General features: G+C 34.4%; 3 protein-coding genes across 8 annotated transcripts; 2 read left to right on the forward strand and 1 right to left on the reverse strand.

Annotated features, from left to right (window-relative positions):
• The first annotated feature begins 509 nt into the window (after positions 1–509).
• LOC112421234 (uncharacterized) lies at positions 510–4,177 on the forward strand. The gene is made up of 3 exons (XM_024781934.2): positions 510–862; positions 1,239–3,129; positions 3,557–4,177. The coding sequence occupies exons 2-3, from the start codon at positions 1,240–1,242 to the stop codon at positions 4,175–4,177; spliced, it is 2,511 nt and encodes an 836-aa protein (XP_024637702.2). The 5' UTR covers positions 510–862; position 1,239.
• An 81-nt stretch (positions 4,178–4,258) lies between these two features.
• LOC120580097 (uncharacterized) lies at positions 4,259–5,323 on the forward strand. The gene is made up of 2 exons (XM_039833075.1): positions 4,259–4,822; positions 4,938–5,323. Exons 1-2 carry the CDS (start codon positions 4,265–4,267, stop codon positions 5,139–5,141), a joined length of 762 nt encoding a protein of 253 aa, XP_039689009.1. The 5' UTR covers positions 4,259–4,264; the 3' UTR covers positions 5,142–5,323.
• Positions 5,324–8,126: 2,803 nt separating this feature from the next.
• Positions 8,127–14,990, reverse strand: LOC11429844 (splicing factor U2af large subunit A). Of its 6 annotated transcripts, none has more exons than XM_003605411.4 (13): positions 14,732–14,990; positions 12,572–12,816; positions 12,317–12,430; positions 11,980–12,047; positions 11,275–11,345; positions 11,133–11,186; positions 10,972–11,031; positions 10,346–10,406; positions 10,136–10,248; positions 9,580–10,026; positions 9,354–9,489; positions 9,143–9,210; positions 8,127–8,461 (listed from the first exon to the last, which is right to left on the reverse strand). In XM_003605411.4, the coding sequence occupies exons 1-13, from the start codon at positions 14,879–14,881 to the stop codon at positions 8,324–8,326; spliced, it is 1,725 nt and encodes a 574-aa protein (XP_003605459.2). In that variant the 5' UTR covers positions 14,882–14,990; the 3' UTR covers positions 8,127–8,323. The 6 variants fall into 6 exon arrangements, with proteins under 6 accessions (XP_003605459.2, XP_039689105.1, XP_024637891.1 ...); XM_039833171.1 differs by lacking the exon at positions 14,732–14,990 and adding an exon at positions 11,592–11,690 and having other exon boundaries at positions 8,324–8,461; positions 11,872–12,047; positions 12,317–12,460; positions 12,572–12,712; XM_024782123.1 differs by lacking the exon at positions 14,732–14,990 and having other exon boundaries at positions 8,324–8,461; positions 12,317–12,460; positions 12,572–12,712.
• Positions 14,991–19,598: the final 4,608 nt, after the last annotated feature.

Consider the following 19,598-nt stretch of genomic DNA (forward strand, 5'->3'; position numbering starts at 1 on the left):
TTGGTTGGATCTTTTGTTACAAATATATTGATTTTGGCACTGATATGAATTGGAGTTTCGTTACAAAGCATTTTTCCACCTCGTGTAGTTTTAGGTCCAAATCCATAACCTAATGGTATGGTTTACGTTGGAAAGTTTCGAGGATTATACATATGATTTAGAGATTATAATGTTTTGATAATTTACCTAATGAGGAAAATGACCATACCAGTAATTTGTGTGATTTGGTATAGAGTGACAACTAATATTAGACAACCTTGGTGACAACCACTTTTCTCCTCTTGGGATTGGACAAAAACAATGGAAAGAAAAAGAGGAAGAGAGAGAATAAAAACATATGTGAGTATAAAAGAGAGAATTGTTTCAAAAGTTATCAAAAAGTAGTTGTATAAATATCATTTCTCTAAATATGAGTGAACCATCAAATTCGTCCCTGAATTTTCACGCGTCGGCCAAATTAGTCCCTCAATTATGCGAAATTTCAATTTCATCCCTGAATTTGTCAGACGTCCATCAAAAAGGTCCCTCCGTTAACGGGCTCCGTTAGCCATGCTGACATGTCGCCTGGCATGCTGTGCTGTCCTGTACGCGTGGCAAGAAGGAAGCCACGTGTTCAGGGACGAATTTGATTGATTTGGAAAAAGTTCACTTTTCATTTTTCAATTTAATTTTTTCGTGCTTTTCCCATTTTGCCCCTGCATTACATATTCCTTCTTCTTCACATTTTACTCAGAAACATCAAAAACATCCTTGACTCTTCTCCTTCCCGCTAAAACGTTCTCCATTGTCACCCCTCCAAAATCATCATCATCTCCATCGATTCTGGCGTGTTTGAAGTTCCTGTGTTCGACCGTGATCAAAGGTAACACCTTTCCTTGAGTTTATCAAGATTCTGTGTTCATTTTGGCACCGTTTTTGTTCATTTTTTGGTTTTTTGGTTTTAAGTTTTTATCATTTCGTTTTGGCGTTTTAAGATTATGTGATCATTTCGTTATCGTTTTGTCCTTTTGTTGCGTGTTTGAGACAGTTGGTTTGGTTTGATTATTCGTTTTTAGGGTTTTGGGTTAAGTTGTAAAAATTTGAAAATTTGATTTTTTTCCTGGTTGATTACTAAATTTGATGAACATTTAACTTTGTAATGAAGGAAATTACACGTTTGTTTTTGAGTTTTGCATTTTAGTTTTGTATTTTTTTGTTGTTTTGTTTGTGATTAAAATCAAGGTTGCCGAAATGTGTAGGATGGAAGAGCATATAACACTAATACTGCATCATGGTGGTGATTTAGTGCGAAATGAGAATCGGAGGCTGCAATATGTTGGCGGTGAATTCTGTGTATGGGAAAAGATATATGTTGATGAGTTGTGTTTGTGGGACATTGAGAAGATGGTGAAACATTGCAAAAGCTACTTCAAGGTATCTAAACTAGGGTACATGAAGCCGTATGAGGGTGTTGCAAATGATCTGAACATCTGCTTGACTCCATTGACAACTGATCAACATATTTTGGATATGGTGCAAGCTGCAAGGTCTAATGGTAATGAAGTTGAAATATATGCACAACATTTGGTAGATAGTGATGAGGTTGAAATTGTTCCATTAACAACTGAAGAGAGGGAGGAGGTTGAGAGAGAAATGGAAGAATGTCTGAGAAGTGCAAAAACAAGGGAGGAGGAACCAATTAAAGTTATGGAGGTTGACATACTAACTGTTGAGGAAAGAAATGTGGTAGAGTGTTTGGTTGCTAGTGTGCAAAATAGGGTTGATAATGAAGAGGAAATTGTTGATGATATGCAGGAGGGAAGGGAAGAAGACAATGTTGGTGCTACTCAAGGAAGGGAAGAAGACTATATGGTTGATAATGAAGGAGGAAATGTCACTCAGGCTCAAGAAAGTCAGCCTCAAGAAACAGTCACCCAACAAGAAACTCAGGTTGAGGAAAATGTCACCAAAGGAGCTCAGAAAAAGGCAAGGAAAAGCAAAGGCAAGGAAAAACAAACTGCTGCACCAAAAAGAAAAAGACCAGTGAGATACTCAAGAGGGACTGGGGTGACCATTAATGATGATGGCCCACTTGTGTTTGATTCTTCTAGTGATGACACTGATTTTGAGGCGGATTATGTGGCTGGACATAGGGACTCTCACTGTGAGGTAGGTAATGGTAGCCAGGTTAACATTGAAATGTCTGAGCCTAATGAAGTATGCAGTGATAATGACAGCTATGTTTCTGAGGAGTTAAGGAGTCCAATAAGCACTGATGATGAAGGTGATGGAAATAGGAATATAGTTTATCCTCAATTTAATGAAAATGCTGGATTTGGTGATGTAAACTTGGAACTTGGAATGGAGTTTGCTACTCTTCAAAAATTTAAGGATGCTGTTAAGGATTACACCATTCACAAGGGAAAAGATATTAAGTGGTTGAAGAATGATAAGAAGAGGGCAAGGGCCGAATGCAAGCATGAAACATGTGGTTGGGTAATATATTGTGCAAGGGATGAAAAGAGGAAATGTTTTCAGATCAGAACATTTGTGAGTAAACATGATTGCCCTACAGATTTCAAGAATAAACAAGCTAATAGGAAATGGGTGGTTAAGATGCTTGAGAAAGTCTTAAGGTTTGATCCTGAAATAAAGCATAGAGAAATATTTGATTTGTTCAAGAAGGATTATAAGGTGATTCTTGATGACAACTTGATTTTTAGGGCAACAAAAGAAGCAAGGGATTTGGTTGAAGGCAGTGAAAGGGAGCAATATGGTCTTTTGTGGGATTATGCAAATGAACTGCTGAGGAGTAACCCAAACTCAACTGTGAGGATGAATACAACACCAATGCCACAGTCCCCTCCACAATTCAAAAGATTTTATGTTTGTCTGGATGCATGTAAACAAGGTTTTAAGGCAGGATGTAGACCATTGATTGGGTTAGATGGATGTTTTCTTAAGGGGTATTATGGAGGGCAACTTTTGTCTGCTGTGGGACAAGATGGAAATAACCATATTTATGTCATTGCTTATGCCATTGTGGATGTGGAGAATAAAGATAACTGGAAATGGTTTTTGGAATTATTACATAAAGATCTTGGAGATTATGAGCGTAATGGATGGAACTTCATCTCCGACATGCAAAAGGTATGAATAACCATCTTAGTCTTTTTCATCTTTCATGTTATGTCCCTTTTTTTCATGCATTCTGATGTATAGTAATAGCTGAAAATAGTAAGTAAAATAATGCAGGGACTATATTGATATTTATTAATATAATTCAGGGACTACTTTGATATTTATTAATATAATTCAGGGACTACTTTGATAGTAAGTTGTATAATTCAGAGACTTGTTTGATAGTAAGTTGTATAATTCTGGGACTTGTTTGATAGTAAGTTGTATAATTCTGGGACTACTTTGATAGTAAGTTGTATAATTCAGGGACTACTTTGATACTAAGTTGTATAATTCAGGGACTTGTTTGATGGATAGTGATAAAATTCAGGGACTTGTTTGATGTATAGTGATATATTTCAGGGAATAATGATTCTGTAATTGTTAAAATTGGCAGGGTTTGATTCCAGCCATGCAAGAAGTGATGCCAGGGGTGCCACATAGATATTGTGCAATGCATCTATGGAGGAACTTCACAAAACAATGGAAGGATAAGGAATTGAGAGGGGTGGTATGGGAGTGTGCAAGGGCAACAACTCCCACTCAATTCAACCGCATTATGGAGAGGGTGAAGAGGCTTAATCAGAAGGCATGGGAGTATCTTAACAAATGGCCAAAGGAAGCATGGACTAAAGCTTATTTTAGTGAAAATTGCAAGGCAGATAACATAGTGAACAATGCTTGTGAGGTTTTCAATGCAAAGATCTTGAACTATAGAGGGAAACCAATACTCACTTTGGCTGAGGATGTTAGGTGCTATGTTATGAGAAAAATGAGTCATAACAAGATGAAGCTTGATGGGAGAGCTGGACCACTATGTCCTTGGCAGCAAAGTAGGCTAGAGAAAGAAAAGCTTGCCAGTCACAATTGGACACCAGTGTGGAGTGGTGATAATCCAAGGCAAAGGTATCAAATAGAAAATTACTCCAGAATCAAAGTGGATGTTGATATATTTAAGCAAACTTGCACCTGCAGATTTTGGCAGTTAACTGGTAAGTGTTTTCTTTTATTTTTCTAGCTAAATATGTTTTATTTTTATACTCATTCTGGTGTTTTTGATTTGAACTGGAATATGTTGGATTTGAATGCAACAGGAATGCCATGTATGCATGCTTGTTCAGCCCTTGCATTGAGAGGTTTAAAGCCAGAAGACCATTGTCATGCTTGGTTGACCCTTGGATCTTATAGGGCAACATACAACTACTTCATTCAGCCAGTTAATTCCCAAATATATTGGGAATCAACTCCTTATGAAAAACCTGTGCCACCAAAGGTTAAAAGGGCTCCAGGAAGACCAAAGAAAGCCAGAAGAAAGGATGGTAATGAGGAACCTGTTTGTGGGAGTCTGATGAAGAAGACATACAATGACACTCAATGTGGGAGGTGTGGATTGCTTGGTCATAATGCAAGAAGTTGTATGATGCAAGGTGTTAGTAGGAGACCAAAGGAAAATCCTGGCAATGTAGATGCTGTGGATGAAAATGCTGGGAATACTCCTAATGAAGTGCCAGAAAATGCTCCTAACTTTGTGCCTGGAAATGCTCCTAATGAAGTGCCAGAAAATGTTGTGCCAGCAATTGATCCTAATGAAGTGCCTGCAAATGTTGTGCCAGAAAATGCTCCTTACTTTGTGCAACATAATGTTGTTGCACATGCTGGACAGGTATGACTTTTAATTTTTAAGGATCGTTTTGGCAATTAGTATATTAATTGAAGGACTGATATGATTGATTCTGTTATGATTTTAGGGACTAATTTGATTGAAATTGAAATTTCAGAGTCTTGCACCAAGGAGGTATGGCCTTAGAGGACCGGTTCCTTCAGCTAATAGGCCAAAGAATACACCAATGAGGGGTCCTGCACCAGCTCATCCAACTCCTGCTGGCATGATTAGGGTTCCATATCCAACCTATGGTCCACCCGGTTCGACTCAACCTCAATTCATGGAGTTTATACCAACTCCCGGATTTCCCAAGAAGTGATGCTTCCTGAAGTTTAATAGATGTTTTGGATTTGTAATATGTAGGCTTATTTGAATTATGCCCCATAGTTGGGTTTTTTTTTGCTTAACTTGCCATTTAAGTCTTATGACTTGTTAATGCCCCAAAATTGGGTTGCTTTTGCTTATGTAATTTCTCAGAATTATGACTTATTACCTATGACTTTTGCCTATGTAATATCACAGTTTAATTTCTGTGTTCTGTAATTTCAAGGATCAATTTGATATATGATTAAAATATTCAGGGACTAATTTGATGGTTTTAAATATGATCTGTGGACGAATTTGTGTGTTCTGAATCATCTTCAACCTCTTTTCATAACCATTAAACTTATTATTCGAGGAAATTTAGGTGATATTAGAATGTAGATTATAGATTGTGTAATTAGGGTTCCAATTTTATACAATTGGGGAAGACAAAGTCGTTGGGGAAGAAAAGAGTTGTTTGGGGAAAAAATAAAAAAAAATTCTGCAAATTAATCAATTTAGTCCTTCAAAATGTTTGGAATTATCAGCCAAATTAGTCCCTGCCTACGTGGCGTATGACATGTAAGAGGTTAACGGCCACGTCAGCCCCGTTAATGGCCCGTTTGACCAGAAGGACTAAATTGATTGACAATTAACAAATTCAGGGATGAAAATGAAATTTCGCATAATTGAGGGACTAATTTGGCCGACGCGTGAAAATTCAGGAACTAACTTGATGGTTCACTCCTCTAAATATTGTATCCACGTTGTTATTTAATGACGTTATGTCATGTCAGGTTAATGATTTTATTTAGATCTGAACCCATCAAAATAGATGTTTTCCAGATCTGTTATAATGATGTTATGTTAAGTTAATGGTGAAACTAAAAAATTATATCAGAGCAAGCGTTTGCATGGTTTTGAAGGATTTAAATAATTCCTTCAAACCCAATCTATATTTTGAAAAATTAAAAGTATTACTGTAATTATAAACGTTAATTTATTATTTTCTACAAAAATACACCATTACAAAATATATTCATTATATTTTTATCTCAACCACTCCCACCAAAACCTTCTCCTCTCCCCCTCAAAACTTTCAAACAAACCCTAGGGAAAATATAGATAGGAAGTGAATAATGTGTGTGAATGTGATGGTCTGACATGAACTCATTACATTGACTTGTTTTGAAAACTCTTTTTCCTACTAATGAGTACTACTAGCTTGCAATAGGAAAGCATACTTTGATTATATGTAATGGATCAATCCTCCATAAGTGGAAATCTGAATGTACACCTAACAAAGTCCCTAAGTAAATGCTTGGTTGAGATAAATACAAATATATTTCCACTTAACCTCAAAACTATAAGGATTGGTGATGGACAAAGCACACACTTTGCAGGTTAGACTTATATGTTTTTTTTTCCTTCAAAATTCAGACTTATATTGTCATGCTATACATTTTTTTTTACAAAATAGTCATACCATACATAACATTGTTACTTTTGATTAAAGAGATATACTGATCGAATGATTTATTTTTGTAATATGATTATTCAGAAATCAGGAGTACAAATAAGAGGGGTAACATATCACAAGATTATCGGAACAACTGAGTAAATTTGCAATTTGCAATGAGATTTCAGGTTACACCGATATCTTGATGGAAGTAGTTAATATAACCTCGATTTCTCGAAAAACTACCGAAGCTTATTGCAAAAATGCTCATGGAAAAGCTTCTTCAACTTCACCTTATGTACCTTGCTTGTCGTAGGATAATGATTAGTATTTACCTTTTTTCATTAGTTCTCAATCTTGGGTTCATATGTTTTAGTGTTTGACTTTGGGTAGAATTGATTTAGTGTGATTTTGGTTTAGTTGAAACATATGACTATGATTATACTAGTGTATGTAATAGTGGAATCATACTTGAGGCATGCATAGACATTCTATTGATGTGGTTAAAATTTCAAAGAAGCTATGATGCCAATGTATGCAAATTATACTAAACTTTAAGTGATTTTCTCTTTCTGTCACTTATAGCTATGTCATTAGGGAAGAGGTCTATGAAGAAAAATGTATGCAATATTGTGTATAAAGGAAGTGCTATCACTGTGAATGTTGAGATGAAAGCCAATGCAAATACATAGTATTTTAATGTTGTAACTTAAGCATAGGTAATTGATAAAAGGAATTTAGCAGCATAAGCAAACATAAACAAATCTAGAGATCTCTTGATAACAAAGAAAGAATCACCAAAATTTGACCATGCCTTGAACATGTCTTGCACAATTAAAGGCTGCATTTTCTAAACTATTTGGTGATGCTATCAACAAATCTAGATATCTCTTTGGACATGTTCAAGGCATCTATTGCTACTTTGATGGTTGATTAACATGCTATCAAGCTATTAGAAAGATTGATTTCTCTTGGAAAAATTGTTATTGTTATCATTGTTCTCAACATCTATAACTTCTATTCTCTTGTTCTCTTGACTCTGGTTTCAACTAAAAAATAATTCATTCTTAGCAGGTCGTTTTCACATTACCAAAGAAAAACAACAGTCCTCCACTCCTCCTTGCTTAACCATAAAACTTGTGACATTAAAACGTCTTCGAAGGGTATGCAACAAAGTGGAACAAACTATGTACAGCATACCACTACCAGCAACAAGTTGAACTGGTGCATCGTAGTTCACATTAAAAAGAATAGTTAAGTATAAAAATAAGGCAAGCTTATACTGAATGTATAGACTACTAAAAATAACTTATGATTAATAAGTTGTGATGACAGGTGCAAAAACAATTTTGCTTATATCCAGACGACATTCTAAACCAAACTGAAATATAAATATACCAAAAAAGTTTGGTTTACTTACGGAATTATGCTGTTTAATTGGCTTTTGAAAAACTTATATTAACATCTAATTCAATCAGAGGCTAGCTTACATGCGAACATTCTGTCACTTAAACAAGTTTTGATATGATTGGCACATTAATATAATTTAAAGAAGATATCACAGATTATCAACCAGTGTTATTTATATCAAAAGAAAAAACTCATAGTTAACAACAAAAGCTATCAGTTTCTACACTCCCAACTCAAGGTTACAACAAATAACAGAAAGTAACGTATATTGAAAATCTCACAACATACATGAAAACTTATGATATATCCTCCAAGTGACATTACGACAATTAGCCTTCATAATCTCCCTGAGCAAATTTGTTCTCTGAATAGAAGACGGCTATTACTTCATTTCCACCGAATTTCCTCCCATTCAATCCAGTGCGGGCTTTTGTAGCACCCTCAATATCTACATATTCTAAAAACACCTGCAAATGCGAAAAACAAAAAAGTTGTCACTCTTTGTTTGCCCACAATATTACATGAGAACTGCTCTATAACCATGATAGAAACTCTGATATCACACTCACTAACACATTTTTCAACCCCATTCAATTGGTTGAAATTCTTAAGGATTCCACCAAATTTATGACAACCATGTAGATTAGTGAGATGTATTTGAATTTTAACCAAAAGAGGGAGTGTGTGTGTGTTAGAATTTGGAAAATGTGTTTAAAGTGTATTTGCTACCACTTCTCCAACCCTGTTGTTTTCAAGTCCCAAACACCAAAAAGCATATTTTAAAGTGCTAATTGAGTTCACTACTCTGCGCTCTGCAGCTTACCACAGATGGATTTTAACCCTTTAAAAACAACTCTAAAAGCTAACAGAAAACATGCACTCTATCTAGTCAATTTCAAGGATTAGAACTTTCTAAAATATATGCATCAAAATATAATGGTATAAAAAAATATATGAATTTTCCATCAGTAACTATACATCAATATATGACTAGCATAAAAACGCCATGCACCCTTAATTTTTATAATAATCATAATAACTACAACTATCATCATGAAGAAAACAAGAATGATAACTGGAAGAAGAAAAAAAAAAAAATTGTATCATGGCAACAAAATTTTCTACCACGATAGGTCCAGAATACAGACCTTTCCGACTCCACCAGATAGATCCCCATCTGGTTGTGGGCGAGGGATCACAACATTCACCAAACTACCTGCACATGTTGTAAAAGTAAAGAGTGTAAGTTAGTCCTGATACAAAGAATGTCAGACTGCAAATGGCTGTGAAACAAATAAATAAAGCAGTTAATAAACATGCATTGCAGGTAGAAAACCAGCACATAAAATCAGTAATTACCAAATTTGGAGCATTCCTGTCTCATGTCATCGATAATCTCTTCAAAGTCCTCGTCTTCTTTGAGCTCCTCAGGAGCAACTGCGTTAGTTAAACACACCACCTTTGTAGCCACTAATGCTGGTTGAAATATAAGTTTCTGCAAAATTAAAAGTATAAAATAATTATAGTTTTAAATGGGCACCAGAACATTGGTAATAGAAACATTTTCAGAGGCAACATTTTATACCTGCAGAGCGATTTGCTGTTGTGCATGCATTAAAATGCTCTCTTGTTCAGGTTTAGGCTGGGTTGTCCCTTGATTAGCTCGTCTAACAGTAAGAGTCTTATCTCCCATCTTAATTCCATTCAGAGCTGCACATGCAATATCTGTAACTGCAAGGTCCGCGTAAACACAAAATGCATAACCCTTTGAGTTTCCTGTTTCTCTATCTTTCACCAGATCGAAACCCCGAAGAGGACCAAAAGTTTCTAAAAGCTCCCTGATTTGAGTTTCTGTAAAGTAATAGGGAAGTCCACCAACAAAAATGCGATCAGGACCTTCAAGTCCACCAGCAGACCCAGGTGTTAAGCCAACAGCACCAAGGTTAAGGTTTGGGTTAGGTTGGCTTGGGCCAAGCGTAGCAGCTAGAGAAGGGTTGTAATCAGTAGGTCTCCTGACTTTGACAGGTGCCCCCTAGAGTTAAAATTAAAATTAAAGTTAAATCAAATTCATTTAGATTCAGATGATCAACATTCATTTACTTCAAAAAAAGAAAGAGGGAGAGAGAGAAGTCTCATTAAACCTCAAAAATAATCCCATCCAAAGCCATTGCGTTGCTAGCTTCCTCAACGGACCTCATCTCAACAAAGGCAAATTTTTTGTCGTGGTTAATGTAAACATTGACCACAGCATCACCTTCATACACACACAGCCAAAAATTAGTTCCTAACAGTGATAGTCAATCTAAAATTTGAACAGGCTGAAGAATATCATATTTGAAGATTGTATGTACCTGGACCAGCAGTGTTTCCTCCAATATTAGCCATGACCTGGCTGAAGAAAATAGCAACAGACTGCAGTATAACATGAAAAAAACCCTTAAAAATGTTAGTGGCAAAACAAACATGAACAAAACTAGCTTTAAAAATTAAAGTCTTGTCTTCCACTTGTTTGTTGGTCAATAATAATGACACATTAAAACTGGTCCCAGAATTCATAAGTAAAAGTAAAAGCTTCCCAATAAAGTAACTGAATAGAATACAAGATAAGACTCTAGATAGCCATTTGATAAAACATGAAAAACTATTTGACAAGAAGGCAGTTTAGCATATTGCCAAGTGCCAACTCACTCATTCACTCGTTCAGAGATTCAAGTAAGACACGGAAGTACATTATAATAGATTGTAAATGGTTGGTCATACGATGAAACAAGAAAAACAATTTGACAAGGTAGATTAGTTAAAAGTCACTCATATGTTAAAAGGGATGTACTCTGAGCAATCTTATAAATATAATATTTGAGCATTGAAAAATATGAACAATTCCAGAAAACCTATTTCATGCAGTATTTACAATTATCCAAAAACCAACAGCGAGGTAATAAATAAGCTCAAAGATCATGATGCTAAAGGCCAGTACCTGCTCATTGGCTGTAGGAGGGAGTCCACCAACATACACCCGCCTAGCATGTCGAGTAGCCTATATAAATTTCATACATCAAAGAAGTGCCTGAATTAGAGACAACAACACTAAAAGCAAAGAAAAAATTATCAGTATATCACTGAAATGTTTTTCTCTACCTGTTGTGTCATAGCTTGAATTGGCATCATAGGGAGAGCACTGAACTGCGGCATCTTAAGAAGGAGAAAAACAGGAAGACAGAAATTAATATAAGCCAAACCATACAAAACCACGAGCGGGAACAAATAAAGGGAGATATACCTGATTAGCACCCATTGGAAACATGTTTGGCAACACTCCAGAAATTGCAGGATTTGGCACAGTAATCTGACCTGCAAATATAGGCATATTACAACTCAGAACCTCAGAAAAAATTTATTTTTTTTATCTATTGAATAACAATTGATAGATTAAGTATCAAATGACTCCTTTTACTCCAATTTCCATTTATTTAAGCAGAATTTAACCTTGTTAATATAGGCATACAATTGAAGGAACATTTAAACAAGTTTTGGAGATAATATATGTACGTCTACCAAAGTAGATATAGTTTCCAGTTGAAGACGAACAAGACCCACCAAAAACCGGTGCATTGATTCCTCCTTGGACATAAAAGCTACAGATGTCGGCTCACGCCCATTGTCAGCACAGTGGGGCAAGTAGCCCAACATTGCCTTCTTAGAGCATAAGACAAGACATAGAAACAAAACAAACAAACACCAAACAGAAGACAAAAAACCAAAACATCTTTTAGTTCCAGGATATCAACAAGTAAACCAAAAGAAGACTAAATTGCACACCATAGGAGACGAGTTCTCAAAGAGCAACATGATCGGATAATAACTGAATATAGCTTACCAAGATAACAGCATGCAATTTGATATGAACTTTTTCCCATACTACGACCAACAAAAAAAGAAAGCAGTTAAGATAAACAAAGTTTGTACAAAATACAAGAGCAAATACCTGTAACAGCCGCAGGACCAGCTAACATTGAAGCAGGGGGAGCCAAATCAAAACCACTAACCCTTTTGCTGTAAGTAAATCATGTTAGCATTCAAATATAAATAAATGCTACCTCACACCAAGAAACACTTATCATGTAATTAGACTGTTAGAATATTGAACTGTAATAATTTAATAATAATTAAAATATAATATTGAACCTTACATGCAACAGATGGTTTTAAGAAACAGAACTTAATAATTTTCCAAATAGCTGTCACATGCATTAATATTTGCAAATGTGTTGCCATATTCCAGAATCTTAAATGGTAAGTATGCTTTTGTTTACACAATTTACCTCTTCGAGCGAGACCGTGACCTTGTTCCATGCTCAGATCTATCCTTGGATGGTGAAATAGATCGAGACCGAGACCTACGCTTATGCCTTTCCTCTCGATCATAATCCCTTCTTCTGTAATATAAACTAGTTTTTTAAGGAAAACTGAAAATGAACAAAAACAACAATTCCAAAAGAAACAAGATTACTAAAAATTCATGACCGGGCAAAAATAAATTAGGCATCAATATTGCAAATCATATATGAGCTTTTAACCTGTCGCGGTCACGGTCACGACTTCTGTGAGAATCACCATCATCCCTATCTCTACCCCTTTCCCTATCTTTTCTGTCACGATGTCGATGATCTCTGTGGTGATCCCTTTCCTTCTCCCCATCACCACGATCTCTCTCTCTGTCTCTATCTCTATCTCTGGGCCGATCCTTTTCTCTTTTCCTGTCTCTCTCTCGTTCCTTTTCTCTGCTTCTCGAAGATTCTCTATCATAATCACGAGATTCATGCTGCCAAAACAAAAAAACAATATAAGCTATGCGTAAGAGTCCAACTCCACTATAAATTACTCAAACCAAAAGGGGAAAAAAATCCCTCTCTACATCTGTACATAGGTTCTAATTTCAAAGAAGAAACACATTTAACCGTACTTGTTAATTAACAATAAAACACAAACCAATTGCTAACTAACCCTAGTTGGTTAATTTTCAAAATGGAAATTGATCATTCTTATAAAGAGACTTAATAAAGAAACACAAGAACGATTGTAAGCCGTAGATTTACACAATATAGGACACATGATTTCAGCCAGCGATGGACCTAGCAATGTAAACTTTTTTAAAATGGTTCAGAAGACACATTCATGCCTTTTGTATATAAGTGCTTTTGTAATATTTAGCAATGCTGATTGTTAAGTAACACAAGAAAACAGAAATCAATTATCAACTAACCCTAAATGGTTAATTTCAAAAAAGAAATGCATTCAACCCTACAAAAACAACAACCAAGCCTTATCCCACTATGTGGGGTCGGCGACATAAATCAAACAATGTCAGTGTTCTATCAAAAACCATGTCTTTCTCCAACTCATTGTTTTCTAGATCCTTCTTGATGGTTTCTCTAATAGTTCTTTTAGGTCTTCCTCTATCTTTAGTTATTTGACTCCCCTCTCTGATTAAACCACCTATGTCTAGTTTCTACCATCTTTTCTACTATAGGTGTTACCCCAACACTCTCTCTAATGTTGTCATTTCTAATTCTTTCCTGTCTGGTCCTGCCACGCATCCAACACAACATCATCATCTCTGCTACGCTTAATTTATTTTTGCATTAGTTCTTTACCGCCCAACACTCTTTCCCATACAACATCATTGGTCTTACCGTTGTCCAATAAAATTTTCCCTTCAACTTGAGGGGTGCTTTCGCATCACATAAAACAAGTAAGGCACTCCTCCATTTCAACCACCCATTTTGAATTCTATGGTTTACATCTTAAACTTCTCCATCATTTTGTATTATAGACCCAAGATATTTAAACCATGTAACTTGTGGTATGATATGATCTCCAACTTTCCCCTCTAAACTAGAAACATTTCGCCTTTTGCTAAAATTACATTCCATATAGTATGTCGTGCTTCTGCTCAGGCGGAAGCCATACATTTCTAAGGCTTGTCTCCAAGTGTCCTACCTCCCATTTAATTCCTCTCTCGACTCTCCATGTAGGACTATATCATCTGCAAAAAGCATACATCTTGGTGTCCGCTCTTGAATGTGTTCCGTAAGTACATCCAAAACTAAAATGAAAAGATAAGGGCTTGGTGTTGAACCTTGGTGCAATCCTATTGTCATGGGAAAATCGTCAGTGTCTCCACCTTGTGTTCTCACACTAGTCAATCCCAACACTGACATCTAACTAACCCTAATGGTTAATGTCAAAGCTGAAATGCAATAAAACCTATTCATTCATTAATAAACAAGCCAAACAAACCATGATTGATTAATTTCAAAATTGTATTGCATTAAACCCTAATTGTTAATTTAAAAAACCTAGAAAGAATAATAAAAAGGAATCAACCAAGCAGAAATGCAATTAAACCTAATTATCAATGAACATGAAAACACAAACCAATTGTTAACTAACCCTAATTGATTAATTTCAAAATTGCATTACAATAAATCCTAATTGTTAGTTAAAAAAAGTCTAGAAAGACTGATAAAAAAGAATCAACCAAGCTGAAACACAATTAACCCCAATTAACAATTAAAATTGAATTACAATAAACCCTAATTTTTCTATGACAATTATAAATCCTATATGTTAATCAACAAAAGGAAAAGGCTATAACGAAGAGTATGAATGAATCAATTTTAAATCAAATTTAGTTGGATATATGAAAGTGTTGGAAATTGAAAAGGAGAACGTACCCGAGATTTGGAAACGGGTTGATCGAGAGGTTGAGGAGAAGATGCAGAAGAAGGAAAAGGATCCTCTCCTTCTCTTCCTTCTACGCCACCGCCTCCTCCGGCTCCACCACCGTTCCCTTCGTATCCCTCTTCTGCTTCGTATTCCGCCATTACTTCTTTTCTCTTCTGTTCCAAACGAAACGTAAAAGCAGTGTTTGTTTCAGTTCACTTCTTTTACTACTCTCAACTCAAGCCACCGTTTGTTTCCCTAGCTGGAATTCTATTTTATTATGCTTACGGACCATTTTATAATGTATAAGTGAGATAAATCTTGTACTCCAACTCTTTTTAATATATGAGTTTTTTTTTTTTTTTAAATCATTGTTATTTAAAAAATGTATAGTTGTCTACAAGTCTTAGCTCGGTAAAATTTGGCATTACTTGGTAAATAGTGTTGTAGGATGAGGGTTGTGATGGTCAGATAAACAAATGTATCAAATCGTTTATAAGTATAAAGTGATAAGTAGAGTATTGTATTCACGGGGATTGTTGTTTCAACTAAACAACTCGTGTTACTTGTTTTAGAACAAAATAAAAGAGACAAGGGTTTAGAGATTTGCAAAGTTAATATGTTAGCAACAAAGAAAAGTTTTTATTGCAATGTTAGCAGCGCTTACGAATCCTCCTTATTTAGTTGTTGGAATCATTTAGCAGTCAAGTCTCATTTATGCTATTTATCGTTATCTATCTAAGTGATGAGTTCGTGGAATTTTACTACCTATCAGTTGTCAAGTTGCACTTACTGATCATACGGTGATCGTTACGTGTGGGATCTTACTCTCTGAGATATGAGCTCATTCCCCTCCAGCTGTCGAGTTGCACATACTGATCACACGCCCGTACGTGTGGGGTCTTACTCTCTCATATGTAATTGAAACTAGGGGTGTTCAAAACCGAACCAACCCAATAGAAAAACCCCAAACCAAACCAATCCAAAGCGAAAATCGCATTTGATTCAGATGTATTCGGATAATATTTTTACTCAACCGCATGGTACAATTCGGCTTGCGGTTTTTATTTTAGCAACCGAACCAAACCACAACATAAGATAAACACTAATTAAACTTAGATCACAAACCTAGTACTCCTAAATAGTCAATAAGAAATCTTATAGAATGACATGTTTTTTCTCTTTTTTTTTTTGACCAAGACATATTATTTCTTGTGTTAAATTTTTTCTATGCTTTTGATTTTAAAATTGTATTTATGTGCTTTAATTTAATTGTACTTGCACTTTTGCATATATGTTTATGTTAGATATATCTTCAATAGAAACTCAATGTGAACTTTTAGAGAATGATAAAATCTTAGACTTTTGTTAGAGAATGTTAGATATTTCTTACTGAAGAGAATTATTTTTTGGTCAATGTTTTTAATTCAGTCTATGTCGATGGGAGTATGAAAATAAAATTGTAATGTTGGATCAAATTTGAAACATTGTTGAATATAAGTTGTTTTTAACTTTTAACTTGACTTTAATGTTGAAAACAAAAATATGTATTGTCTTGCAAAAAACTACAACAACCGAACCAATCCAAATGCATTGGTTTGGTTTGGTTAGGTTTTCATTTAAAAAGCCAACCAAACCAAATCAAACCGCGTGTTTTTTTATCTTGCGGTTCAGATAACTTTTAATCTCAAAATCGAATCAAACCGCACCGTGAACACCCCTAAATAAAACTTAGACTTAAATTAGCTTTCCTAAATTGCCATAAGTGTAATCCCGATCTTCCTAGACTTGATTACTTTAAATTAAAAGAAGACTTGAAAATTATTTAAGATATCTTTACATTAATACATTATTTGAGACTTGATTACTAGACTTTAAATTATTCAAATAATGTATCAAATAATGTAAAGATATGTTAGAAATATCTTTACATTAATACATTATTCCTAGACTTGATTACTTTAATTTACAATGGTTAATTTACAATATGTTATTGTTAAAATATCTTTACATTAATACTGATTCGTTAATTACTTTAAATTAAAAGAAGAATACTTTCAATTTAGAAAATTATTTTAAGAGAAATTTTATTATTAAATAGGGAACTTCTATGGTACACTCACAATTTTGAGTGTACCGGTACTCTTGTTTCACAAAATATATAAATTAAAGATCACTTTAATGAAATAAAAAGATATTTGTCAATATTTATATTTTAGAAAATATCATTTCGTAAGAAAAACCATCATTTCATTGTTTATAAGGATCATATTACAAAATTTACATTTTGTCATAAAAAATAATCAATATTCATTGTTATGAGTAATAAAAATTCTTAAAAATTAAATTTTATTTCGTCGAAACTTTTGGTATATAAAATTTAATTATCTTAGTTGTCAATGATAGAAAATAATTATTTTTCTTCAAAAAAACAACTCATTTATTATTAATTTTACGACTTGGTGTACCGATACACCCAAATTTATTGGATATACCATAGAATTTGCCTATTAAATAAATTGGCTTTAATGACCATTTTACAAGACTAATCTCATTGACTAATCACCTAATAGACAAAAAGTAGAATACAAAGAAAAACCCTAAAGGAAATAACTGTGAAACAACCAAAATTATCACCCCTTCTAAAAATCATCAAGATATTTTGCGAGTAAAGGGCTGGTTTTTTTATCTTGAGGCAGACTAATAAAACATTCATTAACTTGAAACGTTATATCTTCTGAATCTCCAGCAACATAATAATTTATGCGATCCAAATTAAATTTTGCATCCCCAATCCTGGACCTCACACTCTCAGGGCCAGATAATTCATCTGAACATATTTGATAATAGTTTGCACTTTTAACCAATTCATTTAATAGGTTAAATGTGTTGGTACAATTGTTATTAAGCACATCAATTGTGTAATATGCAAGGTGAACAAGATCTACTACACCTTTTGCTCCTCCTGGCTTTGAGTTGAGAAGATTTAAGCAATATGAAGGATTTGAGGCTTCTTTGCAAATGACATTTACTTCGACAACTTTAGTGGAAACTGATTTGGAGGAATCAACATCAACATATTGAATAAAAGGAGGAGTGTTATTTGAACAACCATTTTATGGGACAACCAAAATATACAAAGAAAGTGAGTCTAGGCACAAAAATCAAAGCAATGGAGAGAGAAAATGAAAATATGATGTGAGCATGAGAAAAAAAGTTGTCATAAAATTTATTAAAAAATGGATGTTCAAATATCTTTTCTTGTTCTTTGCCTTGTTGTTTTACCCTTTGTTTTATACTAGTTTCAATTGCTGAAAAAGTGTATGGTTGATATCTCTATCTCTATTTGTATCTCTATCTTTATTATAAATATTTGGGTTGTTAAAATTTAAAAGTACATGTGACATCTTTATATCTCTCATCTTAATTAATGCAATTTTTTCAACCAATCAAAATAAAGTTTGACTCATTTATTTTTTATTAGCCAATCAAATTTTCCTATATATAGGCAATTTGTTTTTCATTATTTTCATTTACCTCCTCCTTCCACCTCTTTTAACCCATTCATTTTTCTTTTATTTGTTTGTTTCTTATTTTTTATTGTTTTATTGATTTTTTTACATTTCTTATTCTTATGTTACTTTTTATTGTAATTTATTATGTTGTTTTTTTCTTATTTATATTCTCTTTTAAATTTTCTTTTGGTGTTTATATGTTCTTTGTGTTTTTACCAAATTATTATTTTGGACATTGAAGCCAATCAAAATGGATCATTACTCATTTGTTAATTATTATATGATTTTTTTTTCTATATATAGACAAGGCTTAAATATGTATTTGATCCTTGCAATTAGGGGTCGTTTAAAAATTGGTCCATGCATTCGCTAATCCTTGCAAACTAGCCTTGCAATCATTAATCATTTAAAATTTCATCCTTTGACCCGATTAATGACTGCCACATCACGTAATTATTGACGTGTCTATGTTAAATGGGCCATACGCACGCGAAATGACCAAAATACTCTTCTTATTCTTCTTCTTCTTCTTCTTCTTCTTCTTCTTCTCTCTACTAGAGATCTGTCCAACTTCTTCTCTATTTCTCAACAAACTTCATTTCATCTTTCTCTTTCACTCTCAAAAATCCAGTTTTTTTTTTTTTATCAAATTTGCACAAATTCGAATTTGAATTCTGGGTTGGGGTTAGGGTAAAAAAAATTCAGCGAATTCTGGGTTGGGGTTGGCACAAATTCCGCCGGTGATGTTACCACCACCGTCGTCGTCATCTCTGGCGCTCTTCAGGTTTGGTTTGTTGGGGTTTCAGCTGTCATGCCCCTTCCATCTTTCTTCTCAATCAATTTCTTGCTGAGAAGAAGAACCTTGATGATTTGATATTGAATGCCACTGACGTGGTGCTCCGGTTTCTGTTTCGGCCCCAATTGCCGTTGTTGCCTCCACTGCAGTTGCTGCTCTTACCGAGGAGAAGAAGGAAGAACCTAAGGATGAGAGTGACGATGACATGGGATTCAACTTGTTTGATTAGAAGCACTTTTAGTATGATCTTTTCTGATTTTTGTCCTCGTATTGGGGTAGTTACTTGGTGGAATTCCTTTTTTTGGGACTCAATTTTATTTTGATTGCATTATTAGCTCAAGATTTTGTTGTGCTTTTGAGTTTAATTTGAGTTGAATTGTTGAAGGTTTTAATTCCACTGAGATTTGAATTTTTTTTCTCTGCCATGAATGAAAATTGCTGAAGGTTTTTGGACTGGGAATGGTAGGAGGAGAAAGATGAAAGAGTGTTTTGGTTGAAGATGAATTTAAGGGTAAATTGATCATTTCGCGTGCGTATGGGCAAATCATCAATGCCACCTCATCAGAT

This window comes from Medicago truncatula, chromosome 4, assembly GCF_003473485.1.
Source record: "Medicago truncatula cultivar Jemalong A17 chromosome 4, MtrunA17r5.0-ANR, whole genome shotgun sequence".
Taxonomy (NCBI): Eukaryota; Viridiplantae; Streptophyta; class Magnoliopsida; order Fabales; family Fabaceae; genus Medicago; species Medicago truncatula.